Source organism: Folsomia candida, unplaced genomic scaffold (genome assembly GCF_002217175.1).
Source record: "Folsomia candida strain VU population unplaced genomic scaffold, ASM221717v1 Fcan01_Sc016, whole genome shotgun sequence".
Lineage (NCBI taxonomy): Eukaryota > Metazoa > Arthropoda > Collembola > Entomobryomorpha > Isotomidae > Folsomia > Folsomia candida.
Genome location: NW_019091208.1, coordinates 57189 through 75347, shown reverse-complemented (window position 1 = coordinate 75347; position 18159 = coordinate 57189). Strand labels below are relative to the sequence as shown.

General features: G+C 37.7%; 1 protein-coding gene across 1 annotated transcript; it reads right to left on the bottom strand.

Annotated features, from left to right (window-relative positions):
• Nucleotides 1–33: 33 nt before the first annotated feature.
• LOC110856432 (6-deoxyerythronolide-B synthase EryA1, modules 1 and 2) lies at nt 34–2977 on the bottom strand. Its single transcript, XM_022104915.2, has 3 exons — nt 1914–2977; nt 1306–1838; nt 34–1232 (listed from the first exon to the last, which is right to left on the bottom strand). The coding sequence occupies exons 1-3, from the start codon at nt 2950–2952 to the stop codon at nt 567–569; spliced, it is 2238 nt and encodes a 745-aa protein (XP_021960607.2). The 5' UTR covers nt 2953–2977; the 3' UTR covers nt 34–566.
• Between the last annotated feature and the right edge of the window lie 15182 nt (nt 2978–18159).

Genomic DNA, 18159 nt, shown 5'->3' with positions numbered 1-18159 from the left:
GAAAGGTAACGCGAAGCCAAAGTCATCTCTAAAAACCCTGCGGCTGGAATTATTGTAAACTGCCCGATACGATGATCTCGTATCCATTTGTTGGACTCAACCGATATAATATTTTCGTATCTCTTTACATTCATTTCCGAAGTCTTAGGTTGTGCTAACAGTCTACCCACAGGAAGATGCAACATGCCCTTCATTGCAGACGAGGAATAATCAGCTTGAGATTTGAAAGGGAACCAGAAAGACTTTCGCTGGAAGGGATAGAATGGAAGGGAAACTTTCTTGGCCTGGTGAACCCGATGAAAATTTGCAAAGTCGACTGAAACCTATTGAACATATAAGTCACCAACAGCCTCGAGGAAAACTTGAAGCTCGTTGCCACCTCTCCTCATGGATTTGATGCATTGGGGAGCAAATGATAAATTTGAATGAACCAAGCCTGAAAGGACCGGATGTGGACCGACTTCGAGGAAGATGTATTGACCACCGGAATCATCCTCCAGGATTTGCTTTTCGATAGCGTTCGTGGCTTGTATAAATTGGACAGCGTTTCTCGAATTAGAAATCCATTATTCTGGAGTTAAAGCTGACTTGAGGGTACCATCCACCGAAGAAATGAATTTACAATTGGGTTTCTCCACCTCTGGTTTTATGGTCTTTAGAATATCTTCAAGTTTATTTAACATGGGATCCAAAGCTCTCGAATGAAATGCGTGGGAAGCATCTAAGATGGTAGCTTTCACTGCATTGTTTTGACAAAATATTGCGAATTCATCTATTACAAGAAATGGTCCGGATAAGGTAGTTTGTCTGTCAGTGTTGTATGCAGCAATGTCCATCCAATCTGTACTTTCACTTGGTCGCTCCTTCAAGAACTCAGAAACTAGCGCTAAACATGTTTCACTGTTAGCGCTAACAGCTAACATTTTTCCACGCGAGAGGGTCTCAACTAGCTTGTATTGCCCTCCCACTATCTTTAGTGCATCTTCAAAAGTTATTAATGAAGCGGCAGTGGCCGCAGCAAACTCTCCCAAACTATGACCAACAACAATTGTTGGATGCACCCCAAGTGAAGCCCATAATTTTTGTAAGCAATACTCAATTGAAAAAATAGAACACTGAGCGTGCATTGTTTGCTTGAGATTATCATGTGTTACTTCTTCTCCATAAAGTGCATTTTTGATGTCAAGTCCATACATATTGAGAATTGTTTGGAAACACAAATCAAAATATTCCTGTAAATAAGTAAGATACACTGTTTGAGCTAATGGAAATATGACTGCCAGTCTCAAAGGAGAATGAACTTACTCTGAAAACTGGAAAGGTGTCATAAAGTTGGCTGCCCATTCTTTTATATTGGGTTGCTTGTCCTGGAAATAGGAAGCAGATTTTTGGTTGTTTCTTTGCAATTCCGGATGACCAGTTTTTCGCATCCAATTTGTGTACCAATTCTTCATTGGTTCTAGCAGTTATTGCAACTCTGTTGGAAAATTTGGCTTGCCCAACATTAGCTGTGTAGGCGATATCATCTAATCTCATGTCTGTGTTGTACACCAAATGGGTCTTGTAATTGTCAACAAGTTCTGATAAAGCCTCGGCCGATTTCGCAGAAAGTGTTATAATATTGCTCTTCATGACTGAACCAAATGTACTATATATTGACTTGGGAGCTTCTTGCAAAATAATATATGTGTTAGTCCCACTAAAGCCGAATGAATTTATTCCCGCAACTTTCGGTTGATCAAATGCAGTGCCCCAAGGGATATTACCAGCTAATGGTATAATGGCCGGAATAGACGTCAAATCAATTTCTGGATTTAAGGTCTGGATCCCAATTTGAACTGGAATCAGGCCATGCTTAATGGCCATTGTGATCTTTATTAAACCCGCAACGCCACCAGCACTTTATGTGTGGCCAATATTTGCTTTCCCGGCCGTTATGATTAGTGGATCAGTTCTACCCGAAGCGGAGTATGCCTTTGATATTGCTTTAATTTCAAGTGGGTCTCCCTTAGCTGTACCCGTCCCGTGGGCCTCCACAACTTGTATTTGTTCGGGTTTCATTCCTGCATCCCGCAATGAAAGTTCCATTGCTAAAGCTTCCATTTCAACCGTTGGTGTTCCTACGCTTTTGGTTTCACCCTCCTGTGTTGCACCGTACCCCATAATAATTGAATGAATCCGGTCCCCATCTCGCACTGCGTCACTTAATCTCTTCAAAATAAGAGCAGCAACACCTTCCGATCTCGCAAATCCGTTGGCAGAGGCATCAAATGTTTTACACCTGGAGTCCTTTGATAAGACGACGTCATTCTGGTAGGTGGGTTTGATTATGAGATTTGCCGTAGTCGCGATTGCAAGATTGGCAGCCCCACGTCTTAGATCATGTACTGCTTGGCCAACCGCAACAAAAGAAGAAGAGCACGCAACATCAACTCCCAGGTTAGGGCCTCTAACCTTGTAAATATGTGCTAATCGTGCTGCTCCTGCTGCGTAGCTGTTTCCCATATACCATCTTAGCTCACCGGTAGACGGAGGTGCAAATTTTTGTATTAAATCGTTGTAGTCTTGTGTCCAACATCCGGAATATATGGCGGTCATGCTACCAGCGAGAGATTGCGGGTTAATTCCTGCATCCTCTAGTGCTTCCCATGAAACTTCGGTTGATGATCTTTGTTGTGGATCAGTGAAGTTACACTCAACTGGACTCATTTCAAAAAAATCACCGTCAAATTCGTCCACGGAACAAGGTACAAAGCCGCACTCGATTCTAATGTTTCCCATTGCGCCAATTTGCTCGGTGGTCCAACGCCCATCAGGATGTGGCCGAATGACGCTTTTTCCGTCCAAATATGTCTTCCAGTATTCGTCCACGCCGCAAGAATCTGGCATTCGGCATGACATTCCAATCACGGTTATGGGCTCGGTTTCACATTGCGGTTTGGCGTAGGCCATTTGTTTAATTTTGTTTCGAAAATCAAACAAGTCCTAGTTATTAGAACACGTTTATATGTACATCCCAGAAATTTATGACGTGTATTTAAAGTTTTTTACCTTCATTCTATCCGTTGTTGGGTTGATGGATTCTCCGAGAAACGCAATTTTTGTTGATGGTTCAAGTTTACTAATTAATAATTCGTGGTTATACATTTAATTAAAATTGATAATTATGTAAATCGTCCTTCATAAATTATGAACTATAAAAAATTATACTCACGTGTCTCCGGTTGTCAAGTCAGCCACAAATTTTTGCTTCATGTATACCGCCCTCGTTGACCAGTAAATCTTTCTGTTTATGAAATGTGCGTTCAGATTCAAACTCTGCAATTATATTTGTGTTTCATTACAAATGTAAAGTCGTTGCCAACAATAGAAATATAAATTACCATTCGTCAAACGGTCAAACAGGTATCCAGTAGCCTCCATGCTAGGTTGGAAAATAAACAATCCACTCCCAAACACAATTTTGGAAGGTTCGCATTCAAACAGTGAATCGCAATTTTTTAAAACCTACACAGGCAAGCATATGAATATTTATTTCATACATACAGGAAAACTACATACATACTAATATATCTACATTCATGCGCAATTCAGAGATAAATATTTTTGATGTAGTTGGATTTAAAAAATGCATATATTTCTTCAAAATTACCAATGACGAAGGGTCAATCAAACAAATCCGGTCAAAGTCCAAAATCGTTGAGCAAGTGAGCAAAAGTTGAGTCCAGAAGTCCACTTTTATTTCCGCAAAACTTGTCAATTGAATCATACCATCAAACAGGTTGGCCAACGTCATCCTACAATTAAGTAAATATGTTGAAAAACGACGCTATAATTTAGTGTTTGATAAGAATCTAAGAATTTATATTATAATTTTACTGGCTAATATACTTTTGCCCTGTCTGTACTGGAGACGGGGTATTAATAATTGGAATTTTGAACATCTAAGATCGTCAAGAATGTCCAAAATAAGGATATAATTGTAAAATCTGTTACTAGGTTTGAGAGTTCTGGTGTGTAATACGGAATGGTTTAGAAATTTCTTCATTGCTAACACAAGTTAACAAAAGTTTGTCAAAATTTTAAAAGATTTTTTTGAAGATACACCTGAAGTCTGAGAAACACAAATTATGTAAATATTTAGCTCTGCATATATTTGCAAAAAAGTACTTCTTATAGAACTTATAATATTTCGCCCAAAATTCCAATACATATTGAACGATTTTTTGGAACGCAATTTTGGAGGTCTTAGGTAAGGTATTTTGTATGTATGGACACTTTCGGGCTGAACAGGGTCCAAAAATATCGAAAACGCTACAAAATTTGAAACAAAGGACCAATTTGAACAGAGGGTAAAAAATTAGCGAAAAACGTGTTTCTACTTATGTAAAAACACATTTTTAGTGTTAATGTAGTATTCTTGTAACAATGCGATGGTGTGAAGTGCAATCCGCCAATTTGGCTGAAATCTTCAAATTATGAGGTCTAAGTTAACAAAACATTAAGTAGCTGGTTAACTAATTTTCCTAGTTTGTGCATAGATTAATATCTCCAAGTTTAGATAACTCAGACAACAATTTTGAGTTGGTGGTGTGACTCGAAATACTTAGTCCATGGTGATGATGTGATTTGTTACACGCTGCAAATGTGAGTTGCTTAATTATTTGCTTAATTGGACTAATCTAATGTCCATCTTTGCCTAATTGTATATATATCTTTAAAATTAATGACTTACTTCCTCCTCTGTACATACATACGTTATATATGTATTTTCCTTGGACCAATTTGTAAGTTTTATTAGGAAAAGGGTGTAATTTTCAAGCTATACGTAGTTTCGTGATGTTGCACCGTCTTTAACCCTATTATTAAATTAATTTACATGTAGGTATATGATATTAATACATAAATATAAAGAGCTTATTGTAGTAGGTGAAGGGTCAAAAATTCGAAATTTAGACAAGTTTAGGTAGATCAGTCAATAAAATGAAAATGGTCCTATGGAAATCTTCGATTCACTTGTGAAAGACCTTCATTTTAAGTGTTAAATACGTAATCCAAAATTAAATTTTCTGATTCATCCTAAAATTTTAAGAATTTTCTTGTGCGACTTGAGTTTTCAAGTTGCACTGCATACGTATGTATGCATTTCCAGGTTTACATGTTAAATATGAATTTTCGATTTTGAAGTCCAAGTCAATCATAAGGCTTAAAATTGCATTCTGAATTCGTACATTAAACTAGTTTTCGTCTAATACATAATTTTAGGAATTCTGGTTCAACCAGCCCCAAAATCTACAAAAATCCCCAAAAATCCCAAAAACCTTGGGGTTTTCCGAACCCTGTTTATATGTAATTACACACATATGCATCCAGCCATCCAGCCATGTCCTTATCTTATCTTATCAAAGGGCATTGTCCGTAAAGATAACTCAAATACGTGCATGAATTTGAAGAAATTCAGTGGTGCATGATTTTAATTAAGGTTAAGTTTAAGAATTTAACCGAATGGATTTCCTCCCAGCACAAAATTTATGTATCTCACACCAGTTGAATTTTCATCCCTGTGCATCCAACTCACTTAATTAATTAACTCGTTCATATTTATAAAATGATGCCACAATTCAGAAACTTTTTCTTATTTCTTTCCTCAATCTTCATCCTGATTTTCATCGTTCCCCTGATTATGCTCCTTGTAATATTTCCACTAATTTTATACCGGAAATTTATCATATTTCTGGGCTCGTTTAGAAGTGATATTTATCGTCCCCTCAACCTCTGCAGTTTGGTTGGGACGATATTTACAGAAAACCTGTTTGTGTCCTTAGTATCGTACACTACTTGAAGGAAGGACACGACCAGAGTCAAGTAATTCGAAGGATGGAAAGTGTTCTGAAAATTGTACGTAATTTTATTATTCGGTTACATAAATGTAGGATTTGATGACTTATCACCAAAAATTATGTGGCACATTTTAGATCATTTCTGAGTTCTGGGGATTTATTTTATAATTTTGGACGACAGATCTAAATATGAAGAATCGGAGTGAATTTTTTTTAACTCAGTTTGGCTTCGTGCCAATGTTTCTGAACGCTTTTTAAACTTGAGATCACTTCCACAAAATGGAATAAAATCTGGGGCGCGTGCATATGTACATATTTCCTTTACAAATTTGTGGTCCTGAATTTTTACAAAAATTCCTAGGGCTGGAATTTCCGAGAAATGATTCTATAAAAAGGTGCTGATTTTGATAGTCTTAAAGTTATGTAAATCGGTTCGAATAAAATGTTCTGGTTTTTAGCATCCAGAACTAACGTGCACCTTGTACTCTTGGATGTCCACCCCATTCTGGAAGAAATCCCAAAGTTTCCAACTTTCCGAACATGTCACAACAAATGAAGAATCCGACCCGGAAAAAGTCCAGAAATATTTGGATTCTCTCCCGGAAAAACCCTTCACAAAAGGCGCCCGCTATGGGAAATGATATCCTTGCCGAACTACTCCAACAGCAAATATGGCACAAAATCTGTCCTGGTTTGGAGAATTCATCACTCGTTGGCCGACGGTATGGCGTGTCTCTCGTTCTACAATGATTTTTTTGATGGTAACAGTTCCGAAAAGGAGATGAAATTTTTGAAACCTTCAAAAATTCCGTGGAACATTTGGACCTGCTTGCAATTGATATTCGTAACTCCGACCGAAACTATATTCCGGGCATTGCAAAGTATGGGGTCCAATCCGCTCAGGTATTGCGCGAACTGAAGACATATGTATATTTACCTGTTCCAAAATTTAGTTTTCATTTACCGTTCAGTCATCTCGATTTCTGAATGAAGATCTTCATTCACATTCAATTATTTTATTTCTCATTCATTACATTTCGCTTCATCGAATTTCATTTCTCACTTCACCCCATGTTTAAGCATGTCGTGAGAAATGAAAGGAGTGAAAAATCCATTCATTCACAGTCATTCATCCGAAATGACGGAATCCTTCATCCGTTTGACATAAATCGAATGATTGGAAATTCATTTCCATTGTACTCTCAGGGTCGACAAGCCGAGTGGGGAAATGGTCCGGTGTCAAAATCTCGTCGCCATGGAAATGGCCGATCTCAAACGGATTTCCCGCCGTACCAGGACCAATATCACGTCCCTCCTGTCCGCCGGAGTGGCCGGCGCTGTCAGGAAAATTTTGAAGGAAAGAGGAAAAAATCTAGGTCGAGACGCGACATCAATTTATATTCTGCCCAGTATTTTCAGTCATCCGGGAAACTTGACGAATAATATGTACACATGTAACAATATCTGTTTCATTACCAGAGCTGGGTGACCATTTGGTTTTTGAGGGTTGATTAATGACAAAATAGTTTCTTACAGCGCCCCTCGTGTTAAGCACAGGGTGAAAAATGAAAGGGGCGAAAAAGTCTTTTCATGCACAGTCATTCAGAATCCTTGAATCATTTTCATTCAAATGAGAGAAATTTCATTCTCATTCACCCTCATTCAGTATCATATTTAGGCAAATGAATGAAGGTGAACAGGTCGATTTTTTTCTATCACTTTGTAGGATCGTAGTCCCAATGATAATGCCGATTTCGGAGGGAAAAATTGATCAAAGATTGGCCCAAATTACCGCCGAATTTCGTCACATATTCACCTCGCCCCTTCTCGTCGGAGGTGTCGCAGTTAACAGAGCGCTATGCCTGATTAGTGGGACGTTCCGGAAGTATTTGTTTCTTCGCAACTATGGAACCTTGTTTCACTCTAACTTATCCACTTTTAAGGAGAACAGATACGAATTATGCGGCAATCCGGTCGAGCGTATCATGCCAATTGCGGGGTTGCTGCAGGGATCGTGCTCCATTGGAATAATAAATGTTAGTTACAATGGGAAAATGGGGGTTGCAATAACGGCTGATAAAAACATAATCTCTGGACCGGATGAATTGGAAAGAGTAATTGATCATGTGATAAGTGAGATTAATGAAATTGGCGAGATTAATTTGATGAAAAACGAAGGCGAAATGAGCCTGGTTTAGAAAAATGATGTGCTAATTGTTTGATAAAACTAAGGAAAAATAAATTTAGCAAAGAATTGCATAGGAATTTTAGGACTATGTACATACGCATAAATAATTTGAAAAATGGTAATTGTGCCAATTGGTGTAGCCAGTCTGTTACTGGCGGCCAGGCATGCTAAGCAATTTAAAAAATACGTGTTCAAAAACCCTTTTTTCATTCAAAGTTCAGTCATCCCGATTTCTGACTGAAGATTTTCTTTCCCAGTCAGTCATTTTCTTTCGAACTCATTTCACTTCACGTCATCTGACTTCATTGCTTACTTAGCCTCAATTGGATTCTATAGGTACATATGTACATATGCATAACTACATATTTAATAACTACAGAAATACTTCGTACGCAAATATACTTTTTAGTCTAAAAATCACTGTAACTACAACTCAGCAGTTGCAGTTGGTTTACTCGCTGAGAAGTATATGTAGAAAAACTTGGCACAATTCACTCCTTCGTCAGAGGGTAGAAATTATTGACAATGTGTTACGCAACATCCTTTTACGGATGGAACATTTACAAATTTATATATTTATTTACTGGAAATAAAAACTTGGATGAAATCATCGTTAATGATGCTAATTATGTTTATGCAAATTTGATAGAACATTTGTATGAGCTGAGTGTACACAATGCTGATATTTTTCTACCGTGAGAAATGATCAGGTTGTAATCCTTTAATCGTCACACGTGTTAATTAACAAGTCCGAATGTTTGCTCAAACATTCGGAAAAGGGCAAGATTATATAAATATATATAAAAAACAAAACGGCGCTTAGTCTACTTTGGGGTTAAATAAAAGTAAGAAAGCTCGGCCGAGCACAGAAAAAACTCGAGTTTAGAAATATGTACATAAGTAAATTACCAAGACTCATTTCCACACATTTCGGCGTCAAGAAAACCCAGACATTGCCAAGAAGACTCTATTTCTCTAATGGCTTTTAAGATAAGTTAGGCTTCCTCGGCTTCTTCCAGATTCCCGGCAAACGTAACGTATTCTTGCTTCATTTTTTCCAAAATTTTCACCCACAGCTAAAACCCAAGGAAAATAAGATGTTGGTGTGAAGCAGGTTTTCGCGAGTGGAAAACCTTTACCTTAATGAACTCTGGTTTCATTTGGGAAAACCTTAAATAGAATTTTCATATTAATATTCAAATATAACGAAACCCAACCCAACCATAACGATCTGGAAAAACCCGTACCCAGTAGTGCCATATGTTTTGTAGACTACATAAATGAATATAGCCGGCTAGGTTTGTTGAATTTTGAAAAAATAACGATATCACGAGAAAGCCCACTAAATTCTCTTCAAAATAGACCAACCAGTTTTTAAAATTTCCTCCCCTCGAAGCGACACTAGCCCAAAGTTTAGGAATCCTCATGTCTCTCGCGGTACGCACTCGTTCCAAGGATTATTAATCTAATTCCTAAGCGATAGATTTTTTCTTGGATTCCAAACTTGTATGTAGCTTAGCATATGTATCTAGCTTCAGCTTGGACCACATATCATATTCTAGAAGGTCGAGGTTCGGCGACAGTGAATTTTATTCTTGAACCGAAATGGAGTAGGAAATTTTGGAATTCTACCCCGTCTTTAGTATTTTCGCCTTCTGAGGATTTTAGCCTTGCTCGAATATCTAGTAGCTATTTTTTCATAGCGTGTGGTCCAGGGGTACTCCCACTCACTCGATAACTTCAACAAATATTTTTTGACAACAAATTTCACCTCCGGAGGAAGAAAATTCACTTTTTTGACCAAATCCAATTTACACCGAATAAAAAAATCATAGAAGCTGGTTGGTGTGTCCGATTAATATTTTTGAAATTTTTATGAATAGTACGGACAGGTGGGATGTTCACACGGCCATTTTGCTTATTTTATATGGCCTCAATTGTGAAAGTTTGCTCATCTTTTAAAAAAACTTATTTTCAGTTTCCAAGCGCGTACCGCATGATCAGTGCCCGGCTTTTGATGGTTCTATTTTTACTTGGCGTGAAGTTAGCCAGTGTTTCTCTTCACATCTTAAACACATACGTCTAAGGTCGAGTTTAGGTGCCTGGGACGTAGTTTTATTTAACCCGTTCATTTGCAACGAGAACTAGGTTAAAAACTAACCAAACTTCAGAATAAATTTGATTTGATCAATTATTTGTTCATTTGGGTTGATATCTACTATGCGATGATGCTATGCAAGTAACGCATGCCATAATTTGGCCGTACATAGATATCACTCGTTATTTTTGAAACCAAAATTTCCGGCTTACATTGGATCATTTTTCAGACTATACGGATTTACGTATATCAAAAAATTAAGCCAAAAAATAGGAGTTATACGACACTACATAATTTCTACGGGGAATGACCCGTTTAAAGGAAACTATTGGTGGACAGAGTTCAAAGTCCACCATGGTTTCCTTCCAGTCGAGGAAAAGATACGGAACATTTACTTAAAAATTAAACGTTGCCGCCATATTTTTCTTTGAAGGGATCATTCAACGGAAAGATAAGTATCAGACGACTCCTAATTTTTGGCCTGACATTTTGATATACTCGCTGGGCAATCTTGGGGTGGCTTGAAAAAGGTTCAGTTCTTAGGAGGGGAGCTTCCGAGGTTGATAATAACAGATCCGCTTGAAATTTTTACCAATGATACTTTGGGATGAGTGAACCTTAACCCTTGAAGCTTTTGATGCCATGGCCATAAAGAGCTGAGAAATTAATTTCGAAATTTTCAAATTTTCGGGTAGGGAAATGTATTAGATTACTGGGCACCTGTCCGCAAGATATCTCCAGAATTGATCAATATTTTGGAAAACTGTTTTTGGCAATCCATTTCTAATTTTCGGGGGTTGACAAGTTCGGTCATGGAGTCAGTCGGACCACCCCCCTTAGCGCCAGGGGGTGTGGTCAAACACCTTTTTTGGAATTATTTTTTCTCTTTTCGCATGGATGGTATCCCATGGCACCCTACATCATAAAAAACTTATTTAACCTAGCTACCACACCCCTTCAAGTCAGGGGGTGTGGTTTCATGAAACCACTAAAATCAAGACAACTGTTGAACTGTTCAATATTTTTAAATGCGGCTTTCAGCATATTGTAGCATAAGTAAAGACATATTGACGACCACACCCCCTCAACAGCAGGGGGTGTGGTCGGGGCAAAATGAGACTTTTACTGATATGTAATTTATAGATGAACTATAGTAAAATTAATGTTCCAGCGTCGTGGTGCATATGCTCAGGACGATGTAAATCATTGGAAAAATCAATTAACACCTCATCCGTCTGTCTGGTCGCAAGATATCCTGCGGTATGTGTATCATCCTCCAGGAGTCCTTGAACGCAACAATAATTTTGAAATCTGTTGTCGGGCTTCGACATCTAAGTTTTTGAGTCACGAAGGATTTGATGACGGGGTCAATCCGCACGGGCATACCCTCAGCGGCACTGGATGTGGTAAAATTTTTGGTTTTAGCCAATATGTATTTACTTTTCACATATTGCATGCCATTTTAACCTGCACCAACAAAATATTGCACTACCTGAAACGTCGCCTGACCTCAAAGGGCGTGGTTGTCGAAAACAATAACAATTTTTTTTTAATTTATTGGTGTATGGTGCAATTAAACTAAATAATTATTACTAAGCTCGCTACCACACCCCGTTCGTGGGTGTAATTGGAGAAAATAAGATGTTTGTTAAAATTTATTGTATTGAATAAATCAAGCTATAAAAAATGTGCACATAATTTGGCTACCATTTCTGGGCAATTATTCTCGCAAATTAATGGTTTTCAAAAATTTGGATTAAACATTGAAACCAAGGATGAAATTTTAAGAATTTTCAATTGAACTAAGGAATTAAGGACTCATCTATACTATAATTTCGAAAAGTCCGTCCCGTGAAATTTTCCGTGACATTCCTGCATTCTGATTTGTTGCCGGCTTCCTGGATCCGCCAATCACAGCACGGATATGATTTCGGTTATGATTTCGGTTATGATTTGGGTTATAATTACGGTTATGATTACGGTTATGATTTAGGTTATGACTTCGGTTATGATTTCTGTTATGATTTAGGTTATGATTACGGTTATGATTACGGTTATGATTTCGGTTATGATTTCGGTTATGATTTCGGTTATGATTTCGGTTATGATTTCGGTTATGGGTAACCCGAAAAAAAATTCTTAACAAATTTAAAAAATTTCCTCAGCAACGTTCAAAAATTCCCTTAGCAACGTCAAAGAAATTGCCTATCAACATAAAAAATACTTTAACAACATAAAGAAAAATCCTCAGCAACCTCTAAAAAATCCCTTAGCTACATAAAAAAATTTCCTTAGCAACGTTAACAAAAAAAACAAACGTTAAAAAGATTCCTTACCAACGTTCAAAATTCCTTAAAAACATTTAAACAATTCCAGCTCAAGCGCAACAATCCAAGCAACGTTAAAAAAATTCCTTGGCAAAGTCGAAAAAAGTCCTACGGGAGCTGGCAATCTATCTGAATGAAGGAATGTACTGGAAAGTTTAAAGGAACAGCCTTTTCGATGTTTTAATATATTTAGATATTGTTTTACTCTCAAATTATAATTTGGTTATAATTAGTTCATCGCCGGAGTGATGGTGCTTTCATAGAATGATTTTGTTGTGTTGATTTAAAACTTGATGTGGACCGTCTTTAAGACGGGCTTATAGGCTAGTTTTAATATATTGGCATCTCGAATTAAGATCAGGAATTACAATGTAGCGCGGAAATACGATTAAATCTTAATTGCATTTTTGGGCGTATTGCTGGCTTATGATTAGTTTAATCCTGATAAATTTTCATGATTGAAATTTTGGTAAACAAGACTCTCAAATTAATTAAATCAAATAAACCTGAACTTGCGGATTTTTTCAGATTCTCCCATCAGCGCAATATTAAACTTTTCAAAATTCGTTTTTTTTTGTCATGTCGATGTAAAGAAAATGCGATCGTATCATTAAATAAGTTGCAAACTGTGCATATGTCGGAGAATATATAAATGTAAATATAACGAACTTATATTTATTTGGAGTGTAAATTAAGTTAAAAATTAAGTTAAAACTTCCTTAATTTAATTCGTAGCAACCGCGTGAAATTTACATTAGCATATAAACGTGATAGTAAGTCGATCTAAGATTCATTGTCACCAGTACATATGTATGTGCGTTCAGTTTGTATGAAGATCTTGGAGAAATAATAAATTCATTTTTGGAATTGCACTTATGTCTTTTCAATAGTTTTTTCTGTGCACTTATGTGATTTCGGAATTAAGCATCGGGTGCACTTACGTTATTTCGGAATTAAGCATCGAGTGCACTTACATTATTTCGGAATTAAGCATTGAGTGCACTTATGTGGTTTCGGAATTAGTACGACGATATAGGGGATTTATAATGTATTTACGGTTTCTCGAAATTGCACAGGACTAGACAAGATTTTCAACTTGAAGTTTTTCCCATTTAGTCCAATGTTATAAGCCAACTTTAGGCATATACCACGCCATAACCACTCGGTAAATTCCAATGAAACTTTCCACAATTGAACGTCTATGTCAAAGGTACTGAAGAGGGTAATTGGTTTTCGAGTTGGTGAGAATGGGTTTTGGCCAAGAAATTCAATATTCCAGACCACTGTGCGGCCTGGTGGAACAGTCAGCATAATCGACATCACGCCATGCCCCAACGCCTCGAATATGACGTCTACCTGGAAACTCTGCCGTTGATCGCGTTCAATAAAAAAGTTTTTCGTAAAACGGTTGGATTTTCAAGAAATAATTTTCTTATCCGGAACCAAGCGAAACTATTCCTCCTAGTGGATACCTTTCTTGTCATGTTCAATTGGAAATTGTAAGTTTTTAAAAATTTTGGAATTTCGTTTTTAAAATGGAAGATATTTACAATTAAATATTATGTTATTTGTTTTCTCTGCTAATTCTGCACTTTTGATGTACAAATTTTAGAAAAATTAGGTATCTACTTTGTCTTTTTGAGCTATTTAAATTGTAGCGTGACAACTAAACCACCCTGCATAGCTGTTCATTTCATCTCACCACAATCCACAATCCACAAACCTTTCCACCAACTACAATCCACAATTCCACAAACCACAAACCTTTCCACGAACTACAATCCACAATTCCACAAACCTTTCCACAAACTACAATCCACAATTCCACAAACCACAAAAAAATCTTGTCCACTTTCCACACCACAGTCCACTTTGTGGATCCACACTGTGGTTTGAACAGCTATGCCACCCTGTACATATTTATATACACATACCTAAAAAATGCTTAATAGATAGGTTTAGCAAGAATACATGATTGCATTTTTGAGAAATTAATTTTCAGAAATTAATGAGAATTATGTACGGTCCTCGTACAAATATTCTTACTCAAGCTCAAGATCATACAATCGTAAACTGTGATTCCAGACTACAATGACTTTTACTGTACTTGCATCGTGGGAAATGTCCAGAGCAGAAGGGGAAAAGGTGCTGACGGTGGGCTCATCTGTCATCCTAGAGTGGTAGAATTTCAGTTTTTCAACATAGGCGGTCTCCGTGATAACACGACCATTAGACATCGTAGCGGAAATTATGTAATTGACGTCAGAAAGTTTTCGCTTAATCATGTACGGGCCGAACCAATATTGCATTAATTTAGCAGGGAGACCCTTCTTTTGGATGTACTTACGGCAGAGAACTTGACTGCCTATAGGAAATTCAATATGCTTGCGTTTTTTGTCATAATAAAATTTTGCAACCTCTTGAGAGTGTTGGATTCGGTCCCACGCAAGTGTCCGAGCAGATCTTATGTGAGAAAGGAATTTCTCCAAACTAATGTATTCCTCCGCAATAAATGCGGATTCCGTGGGAAGGACCACCTCAGGGCAGTAGAGTAATTCGAACGGGCTAAAACCAGTCGTGGTGTGCTTGGAGGAATTAATGGCAAATGTAATATGAGGCAGCCATGTGTCCCAATCAGAGTGTGATTTGAGAGAATCGGTTAGATAAATTTGAATACAGTCATTTAGAACTGCATGGCTTCGTTCTACTTGGCCTTGACTTTGCGGATGGTAGGCGGTGGAGAGCAAGTGCTTAATGCCCAAGGAGGAAGAAAGTTGCGATAATAAATCAGAGGTAAAAATTGTACCTTTATCAGATTGGAGGATAGCAGGCACACCATATTAGTTTCACCAAAAAGTTGATAATGTCCTCAGTTTGGGCAGATTTGACAGCTTCAGTTTCGAGCCATTTGGTCAGGTAACATGATGCGGTAATGATGTATTTTTTGTTGGATTTACTGGCAGGAAATGGGCCAGCCACGTCTATTTGAACACGTTGAAAAGCATTTTTTGGCACTTTTATGCATTGGAAAAGTCCATTGGGTTTAGATCTGGGTGATTTCCGAAACCGGCATTTGGAACAGGTGGCTACATATCGCATTATTTGACGACGCATACCAGGAAACCAATATCCCATGTGTCCGGAAAATGGGCTGTCGTGACACTCATCTAGGACGGAAGGAATGAGTTTTGACGGAATAAGCAGGGTTAGACGGTTATATTGGTTATCACGTTTAAATAGTACGTCATCTTTTAGTGTGAAATGCTCATTGATTTTTGTATCTTGTCCTAATTTCAGTTTGTTGATAATTATGGCTAGTTCAGGGTCGTCACCTTGACTGGACATCAAATTAAGAGAGCCAATTGTCAGAATAGGGAGGTCATCAAGCTCATCACGATTTGGTTGAAAATCTTCAGTCGGATAGCGACTGAGGAAATCGGAACATTCATGTTTCTTGCCACTCACGTGGCGAATTGCAACTATTGTATAATCCATTAGACAAACAACCATACTTGACAGTCGAGAGTTGAGCTCCTTTTTCGACCCTTGGAGAAGCCAGCAAATCCCGTGGCAGTCTGTGGCGATGGAAAGGGGGACACCATAAATGAGGGGTCGCAGGCGTTTCAGGGCCCAACAGATGGCTGTGAGTTCCAACATGACTGAGGGATAGCGTTTCTCAGCCACGGAAAGAGTTCGTGAGATAAATGCTACCGGATGTTTCTCGCCCTCATAGAATTGGAAAAGTCCGGCTCCTAGTCCATAAGAAGAGGCGTCGGTTTCTAACAGGGTAGGAAGGGCAGGGTCAAATAATCTTAGTACTGGTCGTGACAACAGTCGTGCAATAACCGTGTCGAAGGCAGCTTGGTGTTCTTCAGTTCAGGTAATTTTCCCTCGGATGGTTGATAAACATTGTAACGGGTGGACAATGCGGGAAAAATTGGTATATATTTGCGAAAATAACTGAAGAATGCTACTAGTTTCTTCACTTTGTGTCCGGTGTTGGGGGGTTTTAGCTGGGACACACCACGTAATTTCTTCTCATCGGGTTTTGTCCCCATGGCGGAGAGAGAAAAACCGAGTAAATTTATTTCGTCTTGGAGAAAGTCACATTTATATGGCTTAAGAGTGAGCCCTTCGGCGGCAATTCGTTCAAAAATTAATCGTAATTTTTCCAATGCTTCTTCTTCGGTTGCTCCAGCGGAAACTATGTAACGTAAAACGTAACGTATAACGTAACGTAAAATGTATGAACTTGTATCTATTATGTAATTAAACTACCTTGAATTCTGCACTCGCTTCCGGACGTTTGATGTTTAAGCCAGACCACCGCACCGTGAATTTTTTGACTTCTAATCATGATCCCATTAATTACATCTCCAGTTGCTTCTTCATATTTTGCTAAGACTCTCATTGCGGATTATAAATGATACATATTTAGATAAGTATTTATGTATTTATGTAGTCGTCATTCGAATTTCCAACCGAGGTGGAAGTCTTGAAATGTTATGGTCCGTGGAGAGAACGGACTAAATATGTGCTGGTTGAGTTAAAACATTATTATCTTTGTAATTAATGTGATTAATGTTTTGAATAATTCGGACCACGTAGAATTATCGTGACTTTGTTATACCCTGGCTATTATATGAGTTGCTTAATTAGGCCAATCTGGTGCCCATCTTTGCCTAATTATTGATAAATAGATACAGGATGGCTTAAATGTATCGCTACAATGGAAAATTTTGCAAGTCCATAAATTACCATTAGGTACAGGATTTGGGATTTAAATTTTCATAAATTATTTTTAAAACTGATGACAAAGTTCTTATGTATGTAAAATGCTGAATTTAAGAGACAAAATTTCCGTTAGGAATGAAATTTAGGAACTTTTCCCAATGAAAAATTTACCACTGAAGGGAGACATTTAAACTGTTCATACGCTCCCTTTCCACGACCAGACTTTTCCTCTATTTAGACTACGAATTGTAATTGTCGCCAATTTTTGATTAAGTATTAAGTTTTTTTGACACCTCAAATTTCTTCAGAAAAATAATCATACCCTTCGAACTATCTGCGGCACTAAAAATGGGTACCTATGTATATATAATGGGTATGTATGTATTTATCATTGTCTGATGAATTTGTACGTACATATGTATGTATACACTCTCACATTTGTGCACGTTTAATATGACTACAAATTGTAATTGATAACATCTTACCACCCGGAGGATGTACATACCTGATGAATATATGTAGGTCGGAGATGTATTTGTTTAAACTCCTGAATATGTATATCCACTCCACAGGGTGGTTTATCTGCATACATTTGTACAATGTCACGCTACAATGGAAAATTTCTCAACGGGGAAAATTCAAAAATTCCCATTAGTCACCGAAGTTTCGGGTACATATTCCGCCTCCCCGGGACGTCCTTAATCATATGCATGGATACATATGCACGAAAGCCATGAATTATATAAATATGCACAAATATGTATACTTAGAATATTGAAAAAGTGTGTATAAATGTATAAATACATATCCGCCGTCTGCTTATAAAAATCACTGCATACTTAAGGTTTGCCATGCGGAACCACCATAAATCCAGCCGTCCCGCCGTGCCCTTGTCTAATTTTAGGAGTAACGTCCATGCAATAAATCTCATAAAGATAACAAATTACATGGATACTCATCCGTGCATGAATT

What these genes read in the sequence shown, in the direction of transcription:
- LOC110856432 (XM_022104915.2), bottom strand. Translation starts at nt 2,952, where the DNA reads ATGGCCTACGCCAAACCGCAATGTGAAACCGAGCCCATAACCGTGATT. An exon ending in GGCCGGGAAAGCAAATATTG is followed by an intron (nt 1,839 to 1,913) that starts GCCACACATAAA and finishes GCCTGATTCCAG; the next exon opens with TTCAAATTGGGATCCAGACC. An exon ending in ACACCTTTCCAGTTTTCAGA is followed by an intron (nt 1,233 to 1,305) that starts GTAAGTTCATTC and finishes ACTTATTTACAG; the next exon opens with GAATATTTTGATTTGTGTTT.